Source organism: Mytilus edulis, chromosome 4 (genome assembly GCF_963676685.1).
Source record: "Mytilus edulis chromosome 4, xbMytEdul2.2, whole genome shotgun sequence".
Taxonomy (NCBI): domain Eukaryota; kingdom Metazoa; phylum Mollusca; class Bivalvia; order Mytilida; family Mytilidae; genus Mytilus; species Mytilus edulis.
Window position 1 is genome coordinate 78,440,790 of NC_092347.1, and position 23,054 is coordinate 78,463,843.

The 23,054-nt window shown below is 32.3% G+C and overlaps 2 protein-coding genes across 2 annotated transcripts; both read right to left on the reverse strand.

Moving 5' to 3' along the window:
- Positions 1–1,861: 1,861 nt before the first annotated feature.
- On the reverse strand, positions 1,862–7,331 carry LOC139520609 (translocon-associated protein subunit beta-like). Its single transcript, XM_071313428.1, has 6 exons — positions 7,220–7,331; positions 6,344–6,507; positions 5,599–5,697; positions 4,228–4,339; positions 3,517–3,594; positions 1,862–2,025 (listed from the first exon to the last, which is right to left on the reverse strand). The coding sequence occupies exons 2-6, from the start codon at positions 6,505–6,507 to the stop codon at positions 1,915–1,917; spliced, it is 564 nt and encodes a 187-aa protein (XP_071169529.1). The 5' UTR covers positions 7,220–7,331; the 3' UTR covers positions 1,862–1,914.
- Positions 7,332–17,860: 10,529 nt separating this feature from the next.
- On the reverse strand, positions 17,861–22,251 carry LOC139520610 (zinc finger protein 660-like). The gene is made up of 2 exons (XM_071313429.1): positions 22,043–22,251; positions 17,861–20,208 (listed from the first exon to the last, which is right to left on the reverse strand). The coding sequence occupies exon 2, from the start codon at positions 20,083–20,085 to the stop codon at positions 18,931–18,933; it is 1,155 nt and encodes a 384-aa protein (XP_071169530.1). The 5' UTR covers positions 20,086–20,208; positions 22,043–22,251; the 3' UTR covers positions 17,861–18,930.
- Between the last annotated feature and the right edge of the window lie 803 nt (positions 22,252–23,054).

Below are 23,054 nucleotides of genomic sequence, written 5' to 3' on the forward strand. Positions count from 1 at the left end.
CAGGCAGATGGACGCCAGACATTTGTATACCATAATACGTCCCGTCAAATTTTGACGGGCCTATAAAAACTTAACACTGGGCAATGAATCATGAAAATGAGGTCAAGGTCAAATAAGACCTGAAAGACTGACATGTACATCATAAAATATTTCCATACATCAAATATAGTTGAACTTTTGCATACAGTATTAGAATAAAAAGACCAAAACTCAAAAACCTGGACCACTGAACCATGAAAATGAGGTCATGGTCAGATGACATTTACCAGCTAGACATGTACACCTTACAATCATTCCATACACCAAATATAGTAGACCTATTGCATACAGTACAAGAAAAACAGACCAAAACACAAAAAACCCACTGAACCATGAAAATGAGGTTAAGGTTGGATGACACCTATCAGTCCTTCCATAAACGAAATATACTAGACCTATTGCTTCTAGTATCTGAGATATGGACTTGCCCTCCAAAATTAAACCTTGTTCACCAATCCATGAAATGAGGTCAAGGTCAACTGAAAACTGTCTGACAGGCATGAGGACCTTGCAAGGTACACACATACCAAATATAGTTATCCTATTACTGATAATAAGAGAGAAATTAGCATCTCATCTTATTTTCAAGTAGTCAATGAACCATGAAAATGAGGTTAAGGACAATGGGTATGCGACAGACAGAAACTTTGTAACATGAGGCATCTATATACAAAGTATGAATCATCTAAGTCTTCCACTTTCTAAAATATAAAGCTTTTAAGAAGTTAGCTTACACCGCTGGATCACTTTCTCTAGGTTGAGCTTTCTGTGACAAAAGTGACAGGCTTGACAAAAAACATCATTTAGATATGACAAAAGACAGTCACTGACTAAATTTGTTTAGATCTCCTCGTTTTAATCTCTGTCATGTGGACTAACAAAAGAAATACAACCAAAACTATATTTGTAATAGCTATCAATAAGAGATGACACCCATCATCTTATTGTGAGGTAAGGGTTGCCATTTTGAAATTTTAAGTCAAAAGCGCATCTACACACTCAATTTAATATTGTTGTAAAGTTTCATTAAGTTAGAAGGGTTTGGATATTTTGGATTTTTTTGCTGTTTCCATTTTGGAAATTCCAAAGTCAATTTGAACATCTACATATATATGCCAGGCAATAATGATTTATTTGTTGTAAACTTTCATTAACTTTGGAGCAAATTGATTTTTTTCACATGATAATGACCTTTAGATACATACTTTTCTTTATACATTACCAATACTGACAAAACACATTATTAAAAGTCCATTATCCCAGGAACATACATGTATATATATGCTGTTCCCAGATTACTCATATAGGAAGTAGTATGATCATTTCAGTCATGTGGACTTATTTCATTTGTATAGCATCCATGTGCTGCTGATGAATTTTGCTGATAACCATATTTTCTCCATCTAATTTAGATTTGACACAAAAAAAAAAAAAAACACTAAAAATTTGTATTTAAGCACAAAAACTCCAGTGAATTTGACTGATTAATAAAATTCCCCAAAATTTTCAATGTAACAGCTCCTAAAATGATCAAACCAAACATTGCCTTATAAGTAGAACTTGTCTTGTTTGTCCAATTTGAAATACAAATATTTTCTCTCTTTTAAACTTTTTTATTTAATCATTTATTGCAAACAAGTGGGATTGTCAAACATATTTATAACAATGCCAAGTTTGGTTCCAATTGGCCAAGTAGTTTTTGAAAAAGTTTATGAACAAAGACAACTGATCAGAATGACTCACTTTACTCTTAGGTGTAGCCCTTTGACTCGTGCGAGCTCACAACAATCAGTCTATAGTAGTTCACTGACAAAACAGGTGATAAAATTAAAAAAGTTTTTATTAAAGAAAAAATTAAAATTGCATAGACAAAAGTTAATTTTTCTTTGGTTTAGGTTGGTCGTATCGGCTTTTACTTCTGTAAAATAGTAGAAATGGAATGACTAAAGATGGCAGGGTCATCACAGCAAATACTGACCAGTCCAACTGAAAAACAAATAATACATGTTAAAATTTCATTATTATTATTTCAAACAGTTTCATATAAGTATAAAGGTACTACTTTATATTTGATTAACGGAATAACTTTATCAAAAAATTGATGAGACTAATGTGTGCATGATTTTACTCTCTTCTGGTTATTATCTTATATGTTGAGTTTCTCTTTTGGTCTGATAATCAGCCATCTTTGTCAACGAAACCAAATCAGTGAGGCACGATTAGTATTCAAATTTTAAAGTACAGAACCGAAAAAAATCAGGTATTTGAAAAAAAATCTGACCACCTCTTAAAATGGAAAGGTGGTCTGCTTTCAAAAGAAGGTGGTTGGCACACTCAGCTTAAATGCTGAATGGAAAACACTGGGTCATAATTATTATCTTATCTTGTTCAAGATTAATATAACAAAATTGTAAACAACCAACAGTAAAAAACATACATTTGAACTCTAATGGATAGTTATCTCATATGCGAGCATACCCCATCTTTTTGTTTTTATGTGTATGTTGTAAAATTTACATGAATAATAAAATTGAGAATGGAAAGAATGCTTGAGTGTCTACTAATATAAATGTGAATAAGATAGATATCATCCAAGTTTTAAATTTAAAATTATCTGTCTAAGTTAAATAGCTAATACCCTGATTTTTTTTTTACTCCTATAGGACATACAAGATATTGTGAAATACTGCATGAATATCATACTAGTACATCAGTGTTATTGTGTAGCAGTAACATTGTAAAACTAACATAAATTATACTTCTGAGTAACTTCTATGAATGCTAAAAATAAATACCCTGCTCTATTCAAAAGCTGCAGGAAGCACTATTGATAATAGTTATTTACACCAGTTGAAGACTTACAAAAATGTATTTACTCAACTACTGTGTTTGACAATACTGACAAGTTTGGCCTACTTTGATTCGTCCAACTCAGTTAGGAGTCTGTCGAGTTTAATCGACTAACAGAAACACAACCACCCCCCTCACCCCGAGTTTGACCTTTTGAACCTACCCAATTTAACTTAACATCAACCCTGGGTTGGGACAAATTTTGTCGAGTTTCAAGATGGTGTAAAGTGATTGCAACAAAAAATATTAATACAAAATAACTTGTTTTTGACAAAATACAGCCGGAGAAAGGGGATGTCAAAGGGAATTTATTTTTGCCTGTATCTTGGAATAAACAAATATTGTTCATGTGTGTATCAACTGTCATTGATGTTAATAAATAAAACAGAAATTATATTTTTTTCTCAGAACCAATTTTTTTCTTACAATTTTATATCACGAACAAACTATTTTTTCTAAAGCATACAGCATGTACAGGATCTGGACTTTTATGAGAGTCAGCTCAACGGAAGAGTTTTGACTTCGATTCGAAAAGGTTGCATACATGCGCATTAGCACTGATCTTTTAACCTGAGTCAACCCAAGTTGGACAAATCGAAGTAGGCCCTTATGTTTTGTAATACTTACTACGTGAGGTGAGAATTTTCTATCAAAATCTTTACTATTAACAATCCCTCCTTCTCCTGGGGCAGAGGTGTATCCAAACTATAAATAGAAATTATCATCTTAGTGCATAGAACAATGAATCAATATAAAACTAAAAATATCATAACTGGAGGCCACAGTATATAATGAATTACCTGATTCCCAGACTGTCGCTTGGGAAAAATGACAAAGCAGTGCTCTCCCATTTGCCTTTTAGCATCATGGTAAGGTTATGTTATCTTGTTTGAATGTGATGCTATTTGAGACTATTTGCATAGAGATTGTGTTATGAATGTAATGCTTTAATTTTTATAACATGATATTAAAAAGTCCCTTTTTACCGAGATGTTTTTATGAAATTTTTTGGGAGAACACTGCAGAGAAAAAATAAATAAATCAAAAATGTTTAATTTAGAAATTAGAAATCTCATTTTCAAGGATTCATTTTCTTTCTCTTAATTTCCATGTACATTCTAATATAAAGTTGAATTTGAAACTGGTAGCATAATAGGTTTCTTTTATCAATATGATTAGTATAAGTTTTCCTAGTGCATATCATGACATTGAGTACAAATTATAATGTCAGATCGGAAAGAGAAATGTGTTTTAATGACATGAACAGCTTTGTTTGTAACAAAAGTAGAAAAGGCAAAAATGCTGTCTTGACAAAACAAAATTTATTCGCAAACTTACAGTGCTTTCTGCTGCGCCTTCTGTTTCCTTGTAACTAACAACACCAGATGAGAAGTTGAAGTATCCATATTGAAGAGGTTTCACTACAACTACATGTGTGACGTTAGATGCACTACAAGTTAAGGAAAGCTCAATACTTTCTTACAAAATGTGTGAAAAACTTTACTTAAAAAACTTTGTAGTTGATACATTAATTTCCATTTTAACAACACAAATTAAGATAGGGTCACTGACTTTGTTTTTATGGTAAACATCATTCAAAGTGCTGTTCTTTGAGAAATAATCCAACAAAAAGGACAAAATGATCATAACGTCATTGAGTTGCAGGCCGTAAAACATTAACTTTTTATGTTTTTTTACTAGATACAAGGTAAAAAGTTGATCATTAGACAAAAAACTAATTGGTGACCATATCATTATCTTATATGGATAAAACAGAAATTTATGTGTCAACAACAATATAGTTTTTTAAGAAAAGTTTAAGATGGTTTTTCACTTTCTATACAAATATTCACCTATATTGAAAGAAATCAATTCAGATAATAAAAGAGACGAATACATTATTTTTTTCTATTTTCAGTTGTAGTTTAATGAACCAAGGTTGCATGCAAAATTTTAGCAAAATCTGCAACATAGCCCATTTACTGTTCCTTGACCTTAAAGCAAAGCTAAAAAAAAGTTAAAAAATTGTTTCTAATAATATCGATATACCAGGGTTTTAATTCTAACTTCACTGTACAATAATGCAAAAGTCTCATTTGTTTTACATGAAGTATTAAATAAAAGCAAAACGACCTACATGTATTTTCAATGCATCACCATGATAATGTAATTACTTTAAATCAAGTTACGAAGTGACTTCTGGGTAGTTGTATTTTGATGAAGTAACACCAATGAAAAACAACAAGTGATTGGATTAAAGGTATAATTTTAGTGAAATATAGTTTAATCCTTTCTGTTAGTATACACAAGACATTTATAAATTAGTCATGACAGTGAAAGTCCATGGTGAGATTGATGATGTACAATTTAATTCTTTAGCAGAAACATTCCAAAAGTTTTTTTGTGAAAACACCAATATTGACAAGTTTCAGGATTTAACCATTCATAATACATGTATCATGATCATTTATCCTCCAGATTTAGTGAAAATGATCTTGTTTTGTCAAGGTATTCTTTTTTAATAACACTTCAAAAGAATAAAAACTTTTTGAAAACAAGGTTAAAACTATATGTCCCTGACAACTTTGTTGTGGGGCCATAAAAAAACAAAAAAGATAATGATTTTTCAAATCAAACACGTAGCTAATAATTGATCTTATGATCATGTACGATGGTGAATGTATGTAACATGTGGTTGAAAAAGGATACGGTGCAATTCTGTCCCATTTAACTTCTAAGTTCCCACGAACTACTTCAAAATCTGCTTCCGGGAAACCTTCATCCCGCAGAGCCACATCTAAGGCAGCACTGAAATCAAAGCAAAATACAATGACTTAAACATACATTACAAATCATTCAAATGTTTGAGAAAAAAAATGTTTTTAAGTACAACCGTCTTTTATCAATGTTTATGCAATAAATTATAATATACCATATATCTTCATTGTTGCATCAAATTTTCATAAATGTTATTACATACAAACACTGGGTCAGTACCACTGCTGTCAGTATAAGGGTCAGGCAAAAACTGTAACATATGCACGCCACAGTGTCCAGAACTTCTGACAAATTCATTGACATTTAAATCTCATTACAATGGAAAGGTTGTAAAAGTAACTTAAGTTACAATGTACTAGCTAGTTATAATGAATGTACAGGTACCAAGTTAAGTTTGCATCTCTCCAGGGTTTACAGCCAAGTTGACCAGTTAATGCAGTTATCCCTTTTTAGTGAAGCCTGTAGGGCCTTTATGTTTTTATTCTCCTCCCTGTTTTATATCTAATCTTTCCATACTTCATATACTGAAGCCATAAGTGTTTTTGATGTTTATTTCCTAATTATGTGAGACAAACTAACCTCATAATCATATTTTTATTGTGCTAGTCTGGTTGAATTTACAATGTTTTAAGATAAACAATGATAAAGACTGTCTAAGTTTAACAAACTTTCTTACCTAGCTCCTATATTAAATATTTTATATTCTACAGTTAAATCTCTTCCTTCTACTAAATACTGATTGAGTATATTTTTAGATGCTAACAAACGAGCTGAATTTTCCTCATCTCCAAATGTATAACAGGTAAAAGATAACAGTATAGCTGCCACCCACAACTTCATCTGAAATTAAAAGTACAATTATATTCTATAGACTATACATCATGTACATCATCTTCCAACTTCATTATATATATTTTTTTAAATTCCCATCAAATTCCAAGTCTTATCATTTTTATTGTTTAGCTAAAGCACTTAGTTTTTACATTGGCAAACCCTTATACTAAATTATATGTCACTTAGATATGCTCAACACACAAAGTGTACCCCCCCCCCTTTTATAGAAAAAAATAGATATGAACCTTCTTTTCAATACCAGGGCCAATGCATGCTACAATCCATTTATTAAGATGTTTCCATCTTCGAGTAATAATTGAAACTATTAACTTCTCAAGGAAACTATTACTGAATATTTTTCTAAAAAGGGGGAGGTTTCGATAGCATAACACAGCTGTTGTAAACATTTCAGGAGGAGAGAAAGATCGAGAAAATGTTTAAATAAATTTCAACTTTCAAAATATTGATGTTATAGCATTATCATTACTTATTGTGAAAAGCTTATGGGAAAATATCTAGCGTCATGCATTTGTCAAAAATTATTTGTACAGCCACGTCGACATACGAACCACTGCATGGGAAAGCATTTAAACATTGCAAAACACTCACTTAATTTAAAGAATCGCAATATTTGCCTTAATTTATTTTACAAGAGATTGTTTTCATTAAAAAAAATTCCCGAATTATTAATAATATTCACACTTTTTATACCACAAACCTTGAATCTAGTACAATGCCGGTATGAAAAGAAAACGGAAGTGAAATTAGTCTTGGATATGGATTCGAATAAAGGAAAGATTGAACATGTTCAATCAACGTGGCTGTTTTGCCGCAAGCTATGTAAGATTGTTTTTTACACGTGAATAATACCAGAAGCAATTTCATACTATACAAATTGAATTTGAAAAGATAAAATGACTGGGGGAATTTTCTTGAACCATTGAAACAATTTGAAATACCAGATTCATTTATATCTCAGTGTGACATATTCAGTCTCATTTATCAGTAAAATATATACATTTTAATTGTGACAAAGTTAGTGTATATATAATAGAACTTTCAAGAAGATACAAACATGCTTTTTAAAAAACGTTTTCTTTTTCAAAGAAAAATAAATCAAAACTGAATTGTGACTTTTTGTCCTGTGACTTCATATATACTATGAATTCTATCATTTTATGTCTATATATAAAAAATGATTTGGTAAGATTGTCAATGAGACATCTCTCCACAAGAGACCAAATGACACAAAACTCAACCACTAAAGGTCATCCTACGACCTTTAACAATGAGCAAACCCCATATAGAGTGGGTGCTCATTTTCGCCCTAACTTTCCATGTTTTATGCAGTTTATGTTCAGGCCAGTCTTTATGTTTTTGAAGTATACTGACATTTCTATATGATGATTACATCAAAAACAAAATATTCTTAGCTAGAAAATGTGTTTCTTTAAAAAAAAAATTCATATGAAAAGTTAGATTGAAGGCTACTTGAAAGTTCCTGATGTTTTGTCAAACGCTATATCAATCTTATTAAAATAAGTTCTCATCACTTGCTCCTCGATTTTTTATATGTCGCCTATAAAAAATCGAGGAGCAAGTGATGAGAACTTATTTTAATTAGATTGACGCCATATTCGCCGTTTTTGCACAAATATTTAAAACCAAATAACTGCAGCTTTAAACAATATTTATCAAATCAATTTCATTATAATTTTTTTTTTTTTTTTTAAATAAAATATGTTTAAAGTAAAGTAAATAAATAGCAGGCATTTCAAACGAGTGAACAACTGAAATTTATGGCAATCAGTCAAAGAATTACTAAGAAATATTTCTTTGAAATCATTTTTTCATTCAGGAATTTGACCAAAAATCGGTGTTTGTTTTTCCGTCCTCTACGGTAAGTGCCGAAATTCTGTCTAAGTTTAAAAAAAATAATTATATTTGTTTTTTAAATAATATAATTTACCGGCATATTTCTTCCATTTCACCCATCCTTTGAAGTTTTAACACCTCAAAATCGTAAAACGGCGAAATTGTGTCCACGGCGAAAATGAGCTCCTCACTCTATCGCATAACGGACAGCTATAAAAGGCTTGAAATGACAAATGTAAAACAATTCAAACAAGAAAGCTAACGGGCATAATTGACGTACAAAATTGAACGAAAAACAAATATGTTACACATCAACAAACGAAAACCACCGAATTACAGGCTCCTGACTTGGGACAGGCACATACATACATAATGTGGCGGGGTTAAACATGTTAGCAGGATCCCAACCCTCCCTAACCTGGGATAGTGGTGTAACAGTATAACATACCGGAATAAACTATAAAATATCAGTTGAAAAAGTCTTAACTCATCAGATGGATACAAATATAAATACATCTCACAAAAACACAGAGTGGACGTGGTATGTCTTTGAAAAAAATGGAAAATACTTAAAGCTTGTGAAAGAGTTTTACACTGAGACTTCATATGTATCATGATAGCTACGACTTTCAACAATGCCGAAGTACTATATATGTCTCTCGTCGCGCATGCATGATCTATTATTTTATTTAATGAACAAAGCATTATAAAAACTATCTGATTTGAAATCAATATAAGAGATACCAAGAATAAATCATTTACGCCAGACGCTCGATTTGTCCACAACAAACTCATCAGTGACGCTCGAATCAAACAAGTTAAGAAGGCCGAATGAGTTACGAAACTGACTGAGAACATTGAAGACATGCATACATTCAGAAACGAGTGCCAATATATTTTTTGATCATTTCTATAAATCTTTTTTAGTTTTCACAAAACAGTTAACGAACAACAGTCAGTCAACTGGTTAAACCGTATTGCGTTAGATGACAATTTTATGCGTTTTAGAAATATTCATAAAACAGTTTCTATGACAAACTTCTGGAAAAAAGCACAATCGTTTGCAGAAATACGAAATTCATATTTTATTACAAAACTGTTAGCTGATATACCAAATTCATCAGGAGATAAGTGCGTCGAATGCGAAAATGACTTTAGTGATGTATATGTACATGCATGCTGTTCCTGCATTTGCACTTTAGAGCTGCGCGAATTGTGGTGGGGTATTATCATCGAGAATTTTCCGCTACAACTTTATTCTGAGCTAAGTGAATATGACGATGAGGAGATATATCAAATTTTGCTCGGAAGAATTCCATTAAATTTAAGTGTTGAACATTCTGAGTTTGAGAGACTATGTCACGCCCATGTGGTTCAGTGCTTAGCATTATATGGCCGTTGTGTCAGGCTATGCAATACATGATATGTCATCAATCGAGATTATAGAAGGCCTTAATTCTGAGAGACCAAAGTGTATATATTTGTCTGTATATGAGAAAAACTGTTGTGTACCTATTTCGTTTATTTTTTTGTTGTTGTCTGATATTTAGTTAATTGTATGTATTCATTGTATCTCAATTATGAGGAAATAAAGACATGAATGAATGAATGAATGAGCACTTGCATATGGATCATGTATGTATCACCTAGTTTATGCAAGATTATAGGTACCTTTCATAATTTACTTGATAGATAGTTGCTTTCCGAAGCACATGATTTCATCCTAGCGGAATTCGTGTTCAGAGGCTGAGCCTTCTGTAAAAGAATTAAATGGTACACACCTGGATTGCACTTCATCGTTCATTTACTTGGGCAGTGTAGTGATATATGAAGGAGGAGCAGACAAAGACACCAGAGCCAGAAAAGAATTAGCAAGAACTGCATTTTTAAAGCTACATTACATCTGGAAGTCAAGCAACTTCTTTAACAAGCCGTTTTACTATTTATTCTAATTTCAAGATATCTTTAGTATGGGGCAGAATGCTGGAGATTGACAGAAAAAAACAATAACAAACTTCCAGTTTTCACAACGGTTGCCATAGAAAGATCTTAAGGATATTCTGGCCGTGTAAGACCACCAACAAAGACTCCATGAACCAACAACATGGAGATTCTATTGAAGCAAAAAAGATGTAGATGGATTTGCCATGTTCTAAATAGACCTGCTGAGGACTTGACAAAAGTCGCCAGGAGATGGACACCTGAGGGGAAAAGAAAGAAAGGTCGCCCCAAAACAATTTGAAGTTGAAGCTGAAATGAAAGAACATGGAGTCAGCTGGCCCGAGCTGGGGCGAATTAGAAAAGAAAGCACAGAACACTGAGAGATGAGTGGAAAGATCTTGTCCTTGCCTATGTGCTTCTGGGCATAATACGGACTAGGTAGGTAGGTAGGAATTCGTGTTGCGGCAGTTTTTGTTTTTTCCTTGTGTGCCGCTCGTCATATTTTTGGGTGACCATGTCTTTTTTCTCCATTATATTAATTATTTTAACGGTGGACAATCACATACAGTTGATTTCAAATCATTTTTAAATGAGCTTTTTTTTTAACTCGTGAAAATATGGATCAGCAGTCACAGATCATTAAGTCCAATTTACATGTAAAATTTGAAGAAAAAAAAAGAAATTCGTAAGGCGAGGGGATACCAACTGAAAAAAACATTTGTTAAAGAAAACAGACCACAAAGCAATTAAAATCTACCATACCCGTGGATATATTCTAGGACAAGGATGTCTTTCTATCATAAACTGTCATTTTATGGCTTTCATAGACATACTTACGGAAGCCGATAAGGGCCATTCAAAAAAAAAATTTTATGTCGTAATTACGACATAGCATGTCGTAATTTCGACATAACATGTCGTTATTACAACATCGCTATGTCGTAATTTCGACATAACATGTCGTTATAACGACATCGCTATGTCGTAATTTCGACATATCATGTCGTAATAACGACATCACTATGTCGTTAAAACGACATGATAGCTATATCGTAATAACGACATCGCTATATATAAAAGAATATGTATTATGATTGCCAAGAGACTATATATATATAAATGACACAGAAATTAACAACTATAGGTCATCATAATGCCCCCAATAATTAGAAAAGCCCCCGATTAGTCAGCTATAAAAGAGGGAGGAAAGATACCAAAGGGAGAGTCCCCGAAATGCTGTGTGGCAGACAGTGTTATTAATTAATTATTAGCTCCCTTGGTAAAACTCCAAATTTCATATTTAATGTATTTTATTGTTAAATAATTTACATGAAGCTTAATAAGTATATATTTGTTAATTGCATAGCTTTTGCTATTTGAATTCATTGGTTAAAGGTTTTTTATTTATATTGTAAAGTTTAATATTTGCATCGTCGCAAAATCTTTGGTTACCTTCTTTGGATACCTTCAGTGAGAAACATATATTTTTAAAATCCCATTTAAGTTTTCTTAGATACCTGCCGTGGAAGGGCTGTTCAGTCAGACAACTTTGAAATAGACAAATAAGACGTGGAAATATATGAGGACTGACATTGCGTGCCAATCATTCCATCTCCCTTTATATAAGCGCAAACTACATGGCTTCTTGTAATAAGGGTGAATTGAAGTATTAATAGCTCTATTTCTACTTTCAAACGTTGGGCACGACATTCCTACAACACGACGTTACACTTTCACATTGCGGTGTCGAAGAGGGTTTGTGACTTCGTCTAATTTTTGCAAGTTTTATTCGGTTTTTTTATATTGTTGGTTGATTCTGGTTCTGTTCGTTTTGTGATGTCATTTTATAAAACATTACCTCGAGTTGTGGAAATCGATTTAATAATGTTTACCCTTTAAGTTATTTCAATTAAAAATGCAGTACTGTCGCAAGTAATGTAGGAAGGAAAGATGGAACGGAAGTACATGTATACGGTTTTCCATATTTTTGTTTTATCATAGGATGTTTAACTTTCAAGGTGCATATCATCTGTCATTGTAAAATTTCTATATCTTAATTCAATCAATACAAATATATCTGACACTCTGCAAGTAAATCGAACATTTTTACCCTTGGTTAAATTTGTATTTTCCCTGGCAAATAAGTTGTCGAAATACACCCCTTCAATTACTTGAACCTTGGCTTGAGAATTATTTCCCAAGTCATATATAGCGTTTAACTTCTGATATACATTCTAAAATATAGTAATCTACTCCTGGATCGTCCGCGAAAACGGCAAATATAATCCCGGGTTTTTATCAATTCGATGAAACGGTTTTCGTTGCTGTTTGGGATTCGTCTTTCAATTACCTCCATTTCATGCACAAGTTTATATTGACGAAAAGTTCCGGCTTCGCTAGTACAGGAATTATTTTCATCACGACTGTTATAACATGAATAGCAGGACAAATCGCGAAGTAAAACATTCCGTGAACTGGTATTAAGTCTTTTAATATTGGTGATTGCACCTTACTGAAGTAACGACTTTAAATGATCTATTTCGGAGTACTTCCGTAACATAAATTTCAATTCGCATTTTACATTTAGAGACTGTCTTGGTGTCTCCAATTTGTCTTTGCAAAAGTTGGACGAAGTTCATGTAATGGGATGTTTTCCCCATTTCCCAATTCTTTTAAATAAATCGTTAAAAGCTATAAACGATTTATAAAAATTGCAAAATTTAACCTGTGTCGAACCTATGTCCCCGGGCGGAGTCTATAGCAACATGCATTATTCTTTTTTTTCGGCAGCAATCATCAACCTCTTTTTCCAAATTTCATAACATGATTTGTTTTAATTATCCTGAACATTTAATTGAAACTTTAGCACATGTAACGTCGGAAATTAGCGTCTTTAGGATTTTAGGCGTTTTCAGACGTTTGGACAAATTGGCTACCGTTTTGTAATGTGTGGAAGCATTTTATTCCTTTAAGACCCAAATATGTAGGTAATAAGAAAAGAATCTTGGCATTTTTTACTCTTCGTGTATCTAACTTTTGTTCTTTTCAATTATAAAAAATACGCGTTAACTGATTTGAAAAATGAAATATCAACTTGGACAAAATGGCTACCGTTTGAAAAACGACTGTGTAGAGAAGATTTTATTGAATCAGTAATATTTGAACTCATATTTGTACTTTTGTTAGATATTATTATTGTCTTACTCTTTTAATTCATTTTCTGCTATATCTACTTATAAAATTCACTTTCAGATGTTGAGTTAATGAAAAACGTCGTTGGACATTTTTCTTATTCCAGCTTAATATGCAGCCACCGAGTCAAATGAAATTTGGCAAAATAACGGCTTTAACGGCACAGAGAACCAACACATGTCGTTGTTCCTGCCAAGAATCAAGAAGATCAGAGAATAAGAAATGGGATCACTATACATAAGAGTTAAAACAGTTTTTCTTAAATGTAACGTTGGACATCCGTTTTTTTCACATAGCTTTCTTATTTTAATCCTCAAATAAACTAGATATTACTTAGTATATGATCAAGAGCTGTAAAAACATAATTTAAAACATATACTGAATTTGTTACAATATTGTTTCGTGTTTTCTAACATTTTTATTTTTATTTTGTTTTGCGAATGAAATTTCGAAGATTCTGTTTTAAATCCTAGGCGTTGTAGGAACATCGTGCCCAACGTTTGAAAGTAGAAATAGAGCTATCAAGACTTCAATTCAAACTTTTAACAAAAAGCCTTGAAGTTTGCACTTATTTGTAGGGAGATGAACAGCTTGACTTGCCTTGGTAGGAATGATTGTTAGACTTAACATACACGGTCGGGTCGGTATAATTTCATGGGATCTATAAAATATATAAGTTTCTCACTGAATCTATTCAAAGAAGGTAACCAAAGATTTTGCGACGATGCAAATATTAAACTTTACAATATAAATAAATATCTTTAACCAATGAATTCAAATAGCAAAGTCTATGCAATTCACAAATATGTACTTATTAAGCTTCATGTAAATTATTTAACAATGAAATACATTAAATATAAAATTTGGAGTTTTACCAAGGGAGCTAATAATTAATTATAACACTGTCTGCCACACAGCATTTCGGGGGCTCTTCCTCTGGTATCTTTCCTCCCTCTTTTATAGCTGACTATGTGGGGCTTTTCTAATTATTGGGGGCATTATGATGACATATAATTGTTAAATTCTGTGTCATTTAGTCTCTTGGCAGTCATAATACATATTCTTTTATATATAGCGATAGCGACATGTTATGTCGAAATTACGACATAGCGATGTCGTTATAACGACATGTTATGTCGAAATTACGACATAGCGATGTCGTAATAACGACATGTTATGTCGAAATTACGACATGCTATGTCGTAATTACGACATAATTTTTTTTTTTGAATGGCCCTTATCGGCTTCCGTACATACTAGTTCTAAAAGCGCAAATGTCATTTTGTATTGCTGCTAAAATTATGTCGGTCTTACCAGATGCAACTAGACAGAAATTAAATTTCTTTTGTTCTTCTCGTGTTTGCCCAAAACACAAATAAAAGTGTAGATAAATGATGATCGTCATTTAAGGACAAGAACCTCTATGAGGAGTAAACTGACGATTTCTGCTCTGTTGACTTATTTGTAGATCTTGTTTCGCTGCTCATTTTTACTTTCAGAGTTTCTATCTATCTATTATGGTTTTCCAAATGATATGCCGCACGGTTGCCTATAATTGCTTACATCCACTTCAATTGAACTTTGATGGACAGTTGTCTCATATTGACATTGGTAATTATACATCTCCTTATTTTTACAAAAATGCAAAATTCGCCATTCAAGGAAAACTCCATTAAAACTCGACAAACGATCATTGTCTTACTAATCATTTTGAATTTTCTCTCTATTATAGTTTTCAAGATATTAGATCCAAAAAAACAAGTCATTAAAGGGCAATTAAATGCAGAGATTGAACCCTGAACAGTTGGGGTATACTTGGACACAATATTCAAGCTTGATACTGTCTGAATTTGGATTGTGATCAAATTTTTGACATAATATAGGTTTCTGACCCCAAAATATGTCAAAATCTTACAAATCTATTGTGCAATACTTTGCGATTAAAGATTTCTTCTTGAAACTTTTCAAAAATTTGAAATTTGAAAAATTTTGAAAAAAAATTGAACACCTTAAAAAAAATGCCCGTCAAACTTTTTGACCCCCCTTTAAAGCAATTACCCCTACACTGGATCCCAGTCATTCCTTTGTAGTGTGGAACCTTGTAAAATTTCAGAGAGATCCATACACTTAAATGCAAGTTATTGTCTGGAAACAAGAAAAATGCTTGTTTTTGACCCCTAATTCCTGCATGAATGGGGTAATAACCCCCAAACTCAACACCAGCCTTCCTTTTGTGATATGGAACCTTGTGGTACAATGTCAGAGATCTATACACTTACACACAAGTTATTGTCCAGAAACTACAAAAAAAGCTTGTTTTGTAACATTAACCAAGAAAACTAAACATTAACCAATGAACCATGCAAATGAGATCAAGGTCAGATGAACCATGACAGGCAGGCATGTACAGCTAACAAATCTTCCATACAACAAATATAGTTTACTGATTGCTTATAGTTTAAGAAAAACAGACCAAAACACAAACACTTAACACTGAGCAATAAACCATGAAAATGAGGTCAAGGTCAAATCAAACCTGTGCGACTGACATATAAATCATAAAATATATCAAATATATTTGGTATTTGCATACAGTATTGGAAAAAAAGACCAAAACTCGTATAAAAACTGCTACTAGTATAATAAATTGTCAGACAGTTTTGTGAATAATGACATAGTCTGACATATAAACCATTACTGGTTCCTTTCAGACTGATCTCATCACAAACTTGAACAAATTGTTGATGCTGCTGATGCCACTGGAAACAGAACACCAAAGTTTTGCTTTCACTACTTCATTGAAGGGAGACAATGATACAGCTACATACTAATATCATTGACTTACCATTAGTGGTTCTCCTCGATATGACTTCTATAGACTTGAGTTGGAAGACCCAAAATTAATTCCATAGATTTTTGGAGTGAATTTTCTAAGTCCAAGGACCATAACAATGAACAAATCATCAGACCGAAACAAAATTCAAACTTGAAATGTAACTTGTCTTAATAAACTTTATACCAATTAACAAATCAATATCTTCAAAAATCACAAAACAAAGTGAGGAAAACTGATTATTTTAGTGAATTTTCTAAGTCAAAGGACCATAACTCTGCACAAAATTATCAGACCGTAACAAAATTCAACCTTGATCTGTAACTTGTCATTATAAAACAATATACCAAATATCAAATCAATATCTTCAAGCATGAAGAAAAAAAGTGTGAAAAACTGATTTGCCAGACTGATGGATGGACACAGACCGTGAGACAGACGGAGTGCAAACCTAAAGTCCTCTTCAAATTCGGAATTTGTTGGTAGGGGACTAATTAAGGAAAAGCCATTAGCATGTCTATAGATATTTACACTGTGCTTATAAGTTACTGAAATTGGTTGATGCAAATTTATCTTGATATATTGTTGTGCTGTCAGACGACCTAGTTAACAGGATCTTAATGATACTATCAAAAGTTTAAATACTAGTCCTTCTCCTGTTAAGATTTTAACCATAATAAAACATTGCAATTATTTTTAAAACAACAGTAATTGGTTTCAGTTAAAGCAAAGTTCTTAAAATGACTTTACATTTGACATGACAAATGTTCTAAAATGGTAAATCTTGGTTTTAATTTTTTCTGTTGGTTGACAGAAAACTCTTTGAATTATCAATAACATTCTACAATTTGTGGTGAAAAAAGCATGAAACATCTAGAGAACAATGCCATGAGGATATTTAATTTGAATATTTGAAACACATAAAGAGTAAATTTTTTTTTTGTTATTGCATCATTATCTAATAGAGATAGTTGTCTCATTGGCAATCATACCACATCTCATTAAAATTTGTATTTTAATAGATCTATCAAATAAAATACAAGTGTCTGAAGAAATGATACACATAAAATGATTAACATTGAAAGTGAATTATTTTTCTGATGAAAACTGACCATAAAGGATACAATTAAAACTAGACAAGTTATTTTCAAGATTTCTCAGAGTTATGTCCCTTCAATGGGAAAATTATTAAATGTATTGGGTACTTTTATGACAGTCATTGACAGTTACATGATAAGAATATTAAAATATCTTTTAACATTTCTAGTTGCATTTAATACTTGAGTTACACATGTTACATTTAGACACAAGATATTTATAATTCTCTTACTGTCTATGACTATGGGCATGATGATGCTGATTCAAAACCAATGAAAAATGTGCATGAAAATCTGATATTTTTACACCTTACTTCATTTGTGACATTATAATATGTACCACACTGGATAAACATTACATGTACTAAAATTTAAGACAAAAAAACCCAGAGTTTTATAGACAATAGACAGATGGACAATAGACAGTTAGACCATATTTATTTGAACATACACATTTTACATTTAACATGTTTAATAGTTATACCATGAAACACCAACATAAAAGCCATTAACAATCATATGCTGGTAGCTATATATACCAGTGACAGTAGCTTTCATATGAAAAAATAATTACAAATATTTGTGTATACTTGTATATGTATAACATGTATAAATAAATATAATCATTCACATACTTCATATTTAAACAGATTTTCTTAATATATGAGACAATTTTGCCCCAATTTTTATATTGACAGGTGAACTGCTGCTCATTCATGTCATTAGAGTGGACATATATGGGTTACTACATTTATATGCAAAATTGAAGTTTTGAAATTAATGTTAATATTTATCTTAATTTAAAGGCACCTCACAATAAAGCATAGCATGGAGAGACTAAAAAGAAATGGTTTAATGGTTTTCATTCTCAATATATTTAATGTTGCAAGACAAAACTCTATAAAATTGATTACAGCTACATGAATCTATTTAAACTACTTGAGTCAGTGTTTTTACATGCTTTCCAACCTTATTTTTGTCACTAATTTCACTTTATAGATTTTCTTCACCTAACTATTAGTACCCGGTAAGTCATATTTTATTTACTAAGTTTCCTCTGTACTTGTATATATCATGATATATGGTGAACCAGCATCTGGAGTGGTAGGGTAATAAACAAGTGCATACCTTTGGTGTTCAAAGTGGTCTTTGAGCAGCTTCCCCTGTAATAAAATACATAGGAAAATAGATGCCGTTACAACTAAATAACAGTGCCTGATCATAAAAAAGCGTAACCAGTTTTGGTACACCATTCACTGAGTCACTCTATTCTCTAAAGTTTCCACTGTAGTTGGAGTGGTGATTTTGTGGTAGGATAATAAACAAATGGATACCTAAACTAAAGATGTTCACAGCTGTCTTTAAGTTAAGTTTCATCGTAGTTATATATGGTGAACCAGTACCTTGAGTGGAGATTTTGTGGTAGGATAACAAACGAGTTGATACCTATAGGTGTTCACAGTGGGTGAGTGGTGACACACATTTCTTTAGTCAATTTTCCTCGGGTTCAACTTTAATGATAACATCCATGGTATCAAACTCAGCATTTGTTTCATCGTTACATTGGTTACTGGTTTCATCCATTAAAACTTCTTCATTTCTTTTTTTCTTTAAATTTTCTAATTGAGAACTCTCATCTACATTTGCTTCTCCCTTTCCATAAGTTCCATACTCTTTCAGATGTTTTTTTTTAATATGATTCTCCAATCTTTTGTCTCCCTTAAATAATTTCCCACAAAATATACAATTTCTACTCTTATCTTCTTGTGTTTTTTTGCGAGATTTTTTACAATGGTGATGCTCTTTGAGAAGTTTAAGTGTGCTAAAACTTTTACTACACACATCACATTCATGAATCTCTGGTAATATTGAATGTGTTAACATGTGACTTTCAAGATGCTTTAATTGAGCAAATAGCTTTCCACATTCCCCACATTCATAAGTTTTTTCTCCTCTCGTATCTGTCTTAGTAATTTCTGGAATTTCATTTTTCTCACTGTGTAAATCCTTTATATGTTTTTCCAAACTTGCACCAACTTTATAACATTTCCCACAGTAAGGACACATTTTTACACGAGAATTTGGTGGTTCGTGTGTTTTCATGTGTACTTGAAGATGGTCTTTTCTATGAAAATCCAATGCACATATTTCACATTTAAACTGTTTTTTAGAAGCAGAATGAATAGCCATATGACGTACGACATGATGTGATCGATTAAATGTTTTACCACATACAGAACATTGATGGGGACGTTCTCCTGTATGTATGCGACGATGAAATTGCATGTTCTGTTTCATTGCGAAGGCCCACCCACATATGTCACATTTATATGGTTTTATTTTATCGTGTATACGCATGTGTTTTCGTAGATTTGCCTTGTTGGTGAATGGCTGTAAACATGTGTCACATAAAAATAAAGTTTTTTCTGTGTAATCATCAGTAGAATTAGCGGTTACAACAGGAGCCTCATTATTGGTGTATACAGAGGTATTAATGATGTTAGTATCAGTTTCAGTACTAGCCATCAAGTTCATAAAATCAACCTCATCTTGACAATGTTCGTCCATTTCTAAAGGTTCTTCTTTCACTTGTACAAATTCACTGCCTAGATGTTGTTTATCTGTATCTTTGGTAGGATCTTCCATATTGATCCAGACTTGATTTTAAGCTTTACTAGACTTACAAGTTGAAAGTGTGATCGTCTATCTACCCCAGTACTCTATTATAAATTACTTGATTTTGTTTTCACTTGCTGAAGATCTCTCCATCTGAAAATAAAAAGTCAACTTTTACATTACTTTATACAGAAAGATAACCAGGTGCTCCACAGGGCACAGCTTTATGCGACTGCAGTGGTCGAACCCTGAACAGTTGGGGCAAGTATGGACACAACATTCAAGCTTGATACCGCTCTGAATTTGGATTTTGATAAAAATTTTGACATAATATGAGTTTCTGACACAAAACAAATGTCAAGATCTTACAATTCTATTGCACAATATTGTGCAGTCAAGGATTTCTTCTTCAAACTTTTCAAAAATATGGAATTTAAGAAATTCGGGAAAAAAAATTGAAAACTACTACCATCCCCCTTTTTTGCAATTAGTCCAAAACCTGACATTCCTTTATACATAATTTATAAGTAGTGTAAAGGAGGTAAATCTGAACATACCAAACATTGCATGTTAAATGTTTTTGAATTACCTCCCTTACACTGCTTTTAAATTGTCTTAATTGTCCATTGACCAGAAAAAACTAGTTTTCCCCTTTTTTTGCCACTAATTCCCAAAACATTTTAAGCCATAACCCCCTTAAGTCAACACTAACTATCCCTTTCTGGTATGAAACCTTGTAGTATAATTTCAGAGAGATTTAAACACTTAAACAGAAGTTATAGACTGGAAACTACAAAAATGCTTAAACCTTTGAAACCATAACCCCCAAAATCACTCCAAACCTTCTACCTGTGGTATTAAACATTGTTGTACAATTGAAATACTTATACACAAGCTGAACTCCTGAAAGTAGAAAAATGCTTGTTTTTGGCCCCTTTTTCCAAAACAGTTGGAACCATCATCCCCGAAATCAATCCCAGCCTTCATTTGAGGTATTGAACCTTTTTATAAAATTTCATAGAGATCTATCTACTTAAACTAAAGTTATTGTCCGGACAACAAATGTGTCTTCGGATGACGCAGACGACAACGACGATGACGACAACAACATTATACTGTTATACGAACGCAAATATTTTCATGTTATTCTAAAACAAAGTGTTGACACAGAAATGTGCATCAATGGCTTTATGTATATTTCAGTATACATGTACATGTATATGTATCATCATAATAATGTAAAATGTTGAAATTAAAGTACCAATATTCAAACATGGTAACTATGCAAACATTCAAAGTCAATGAGCCATTACTGATGTTGCAGTGCCAAAACCACCATGAAGAAATACCAATGCTTATAAAAACTGCACACCAAATATCATGTATCATAAGTGATTCCAACACAAACTTAAACTTGTGAACTATGCAAAGTCAATGGAACATGATGATGTTGTGAGGTCGATTGATGTTTCTGCGAGTTTCAAGTGACTTCCATTGAAGATGGTCAATCATGGAAGTGACACTACTGGTGTTGTGGTACCTGTTGGTGACGTAGCGTGCTGCCCTTCTTTGTACTTTTTCAATGTTGTTTTTTTTGTTTTTGGGTGTGAGGTGACCAAACTGAAGAGCATTATTCTAAATTCGAAACATGGATTTGTATGCTAAACTTTTTGTTTCTTCCTGGTTTATTTTTAAGTTTCTTTTAAGAAAGCCTAAGATCTTATTTGCTTTTGCAGTAATGTTGTTGATATGTGAGTCCCAAGACATGTTGTGAGAAAGGGTGATACCGACATATTTTGCAGTGCTGAGGGATTCTAAAATGTGGTCTTTAAATACGTAGTCATGTTTGAATGGTGACTGTGATCTTGTCACAGTGACTGAGTGAGAGAGTTGCATTTTTCCTGATGGAATTGCATACCCCAAGTTTGTTCCCATTTTGTCAAAATAGGTGCAATTTGGGTACCCTCACGTTTAAGGTTATAATTACCATGTATTTTTTTAATTAAATTAGTAAACACGTTGTTGATAAATCTCAGACTTGCAATACACAACTGTTATCTGAATTATCTCCAGAGATGGCAGAGATGTTTATTCTTTTCTGTGGTGTTGGTTAAGCTGGTTCTTTCCCTTATAACATATAGGTATATCAGAGCCAAACAGAAGGACAGGGAACCATTCTACCGTAGGAAAGAAAGTGGAGTTCTGTCCCTTTCCTTGACAGAAAATAAAAGTAGTTAATCACATCCGAACCCATACCGGGTTTGTCATAAGCTTTAGTCGGAGGTTAAAAGTGTTTCACCCAGCCGAAATTTACGTCCTATTAATTCATATAACAATTTAAAGGCAAATAATTTTTTGTATGACACTTTATTTCAATATTTGTATGAAAATAATGATTTCTCAGAAATGACATGTCAAAAAACTTCTTCATGATAACCATTAAAACATGTTAAACATTAATTTCATCAAAAGCAGACCGCAAATTAGTTTTGACAATGTTTTAAAATAATATGTGTTTTTATATGAAATAATAGGTGAATTTACAATACGTGAAACGTTTTGACCTCTGACTGTTTGTAGTTAAAGATCCTGGATCAAATACAAGGTATAACATGTTTCTGTCACTTATTTCATAAGTATGTATACACAGATTAATACATGTCACGTTCGAGTATTTTTCCGACACTATTTCACTTTCGTTAATGAGTGAACAAAACAAATATTTAAGATTTTTTATATATCTCGTAGCTAGTGCCCCTTTTATATAAAAATTCATTTTTTTTAAATGTTAAATTTGAAATTTAGAAATTTTCACCAAATTATTAAAATTCTAAAATTCTAAACATCGCATCTTTTTTTAAAACGCGTCTAAAAGGAAACGGAATAATTTTTATCAATGGATAGGTCCGTATTTGTTATTTGCGCATTTTAAGTTATTGCACGACTGCATGACACTCAACTTTGAGTGAAGTACAAATACGCAGCTACGTCCTGTCAGC

What these genes read in the sequence shown, in the direction of transcription:
- LOC139520609 (XM_071313428.1), bottom strand. Translation starts at nt 6,507, where the DNA reads ATGAAGTTGTGGGTGGCAGCTATACTGTTATCTTTTACCTGTTATACA. An exon ending in AAATGGGACAGAATTGCACC is followed by an intron (nt 4,340 to 5,598) that starts GTATCCTTTTTC and finishes CTTAACTTGTAG; the next exon opens with TGCATCTAACGTCACACATG. An exon ending in AAGGCGCAGCAGAAAGCACT is followed by an intron (nt 3,595 to 4,227) that starts GTAAGTTTGCGA and finishes TTCTATTTATAG; the next exon opens with TTTGGATACACCTCTGCCCC.
- LOC139520610 (XM_071313429.1), bottom strand. Translation starts at nt 20,085, where the DNA reads ATGGAAGATCCTACCAAAGATACAGATAAACAACATCTAGGCAGTGAA.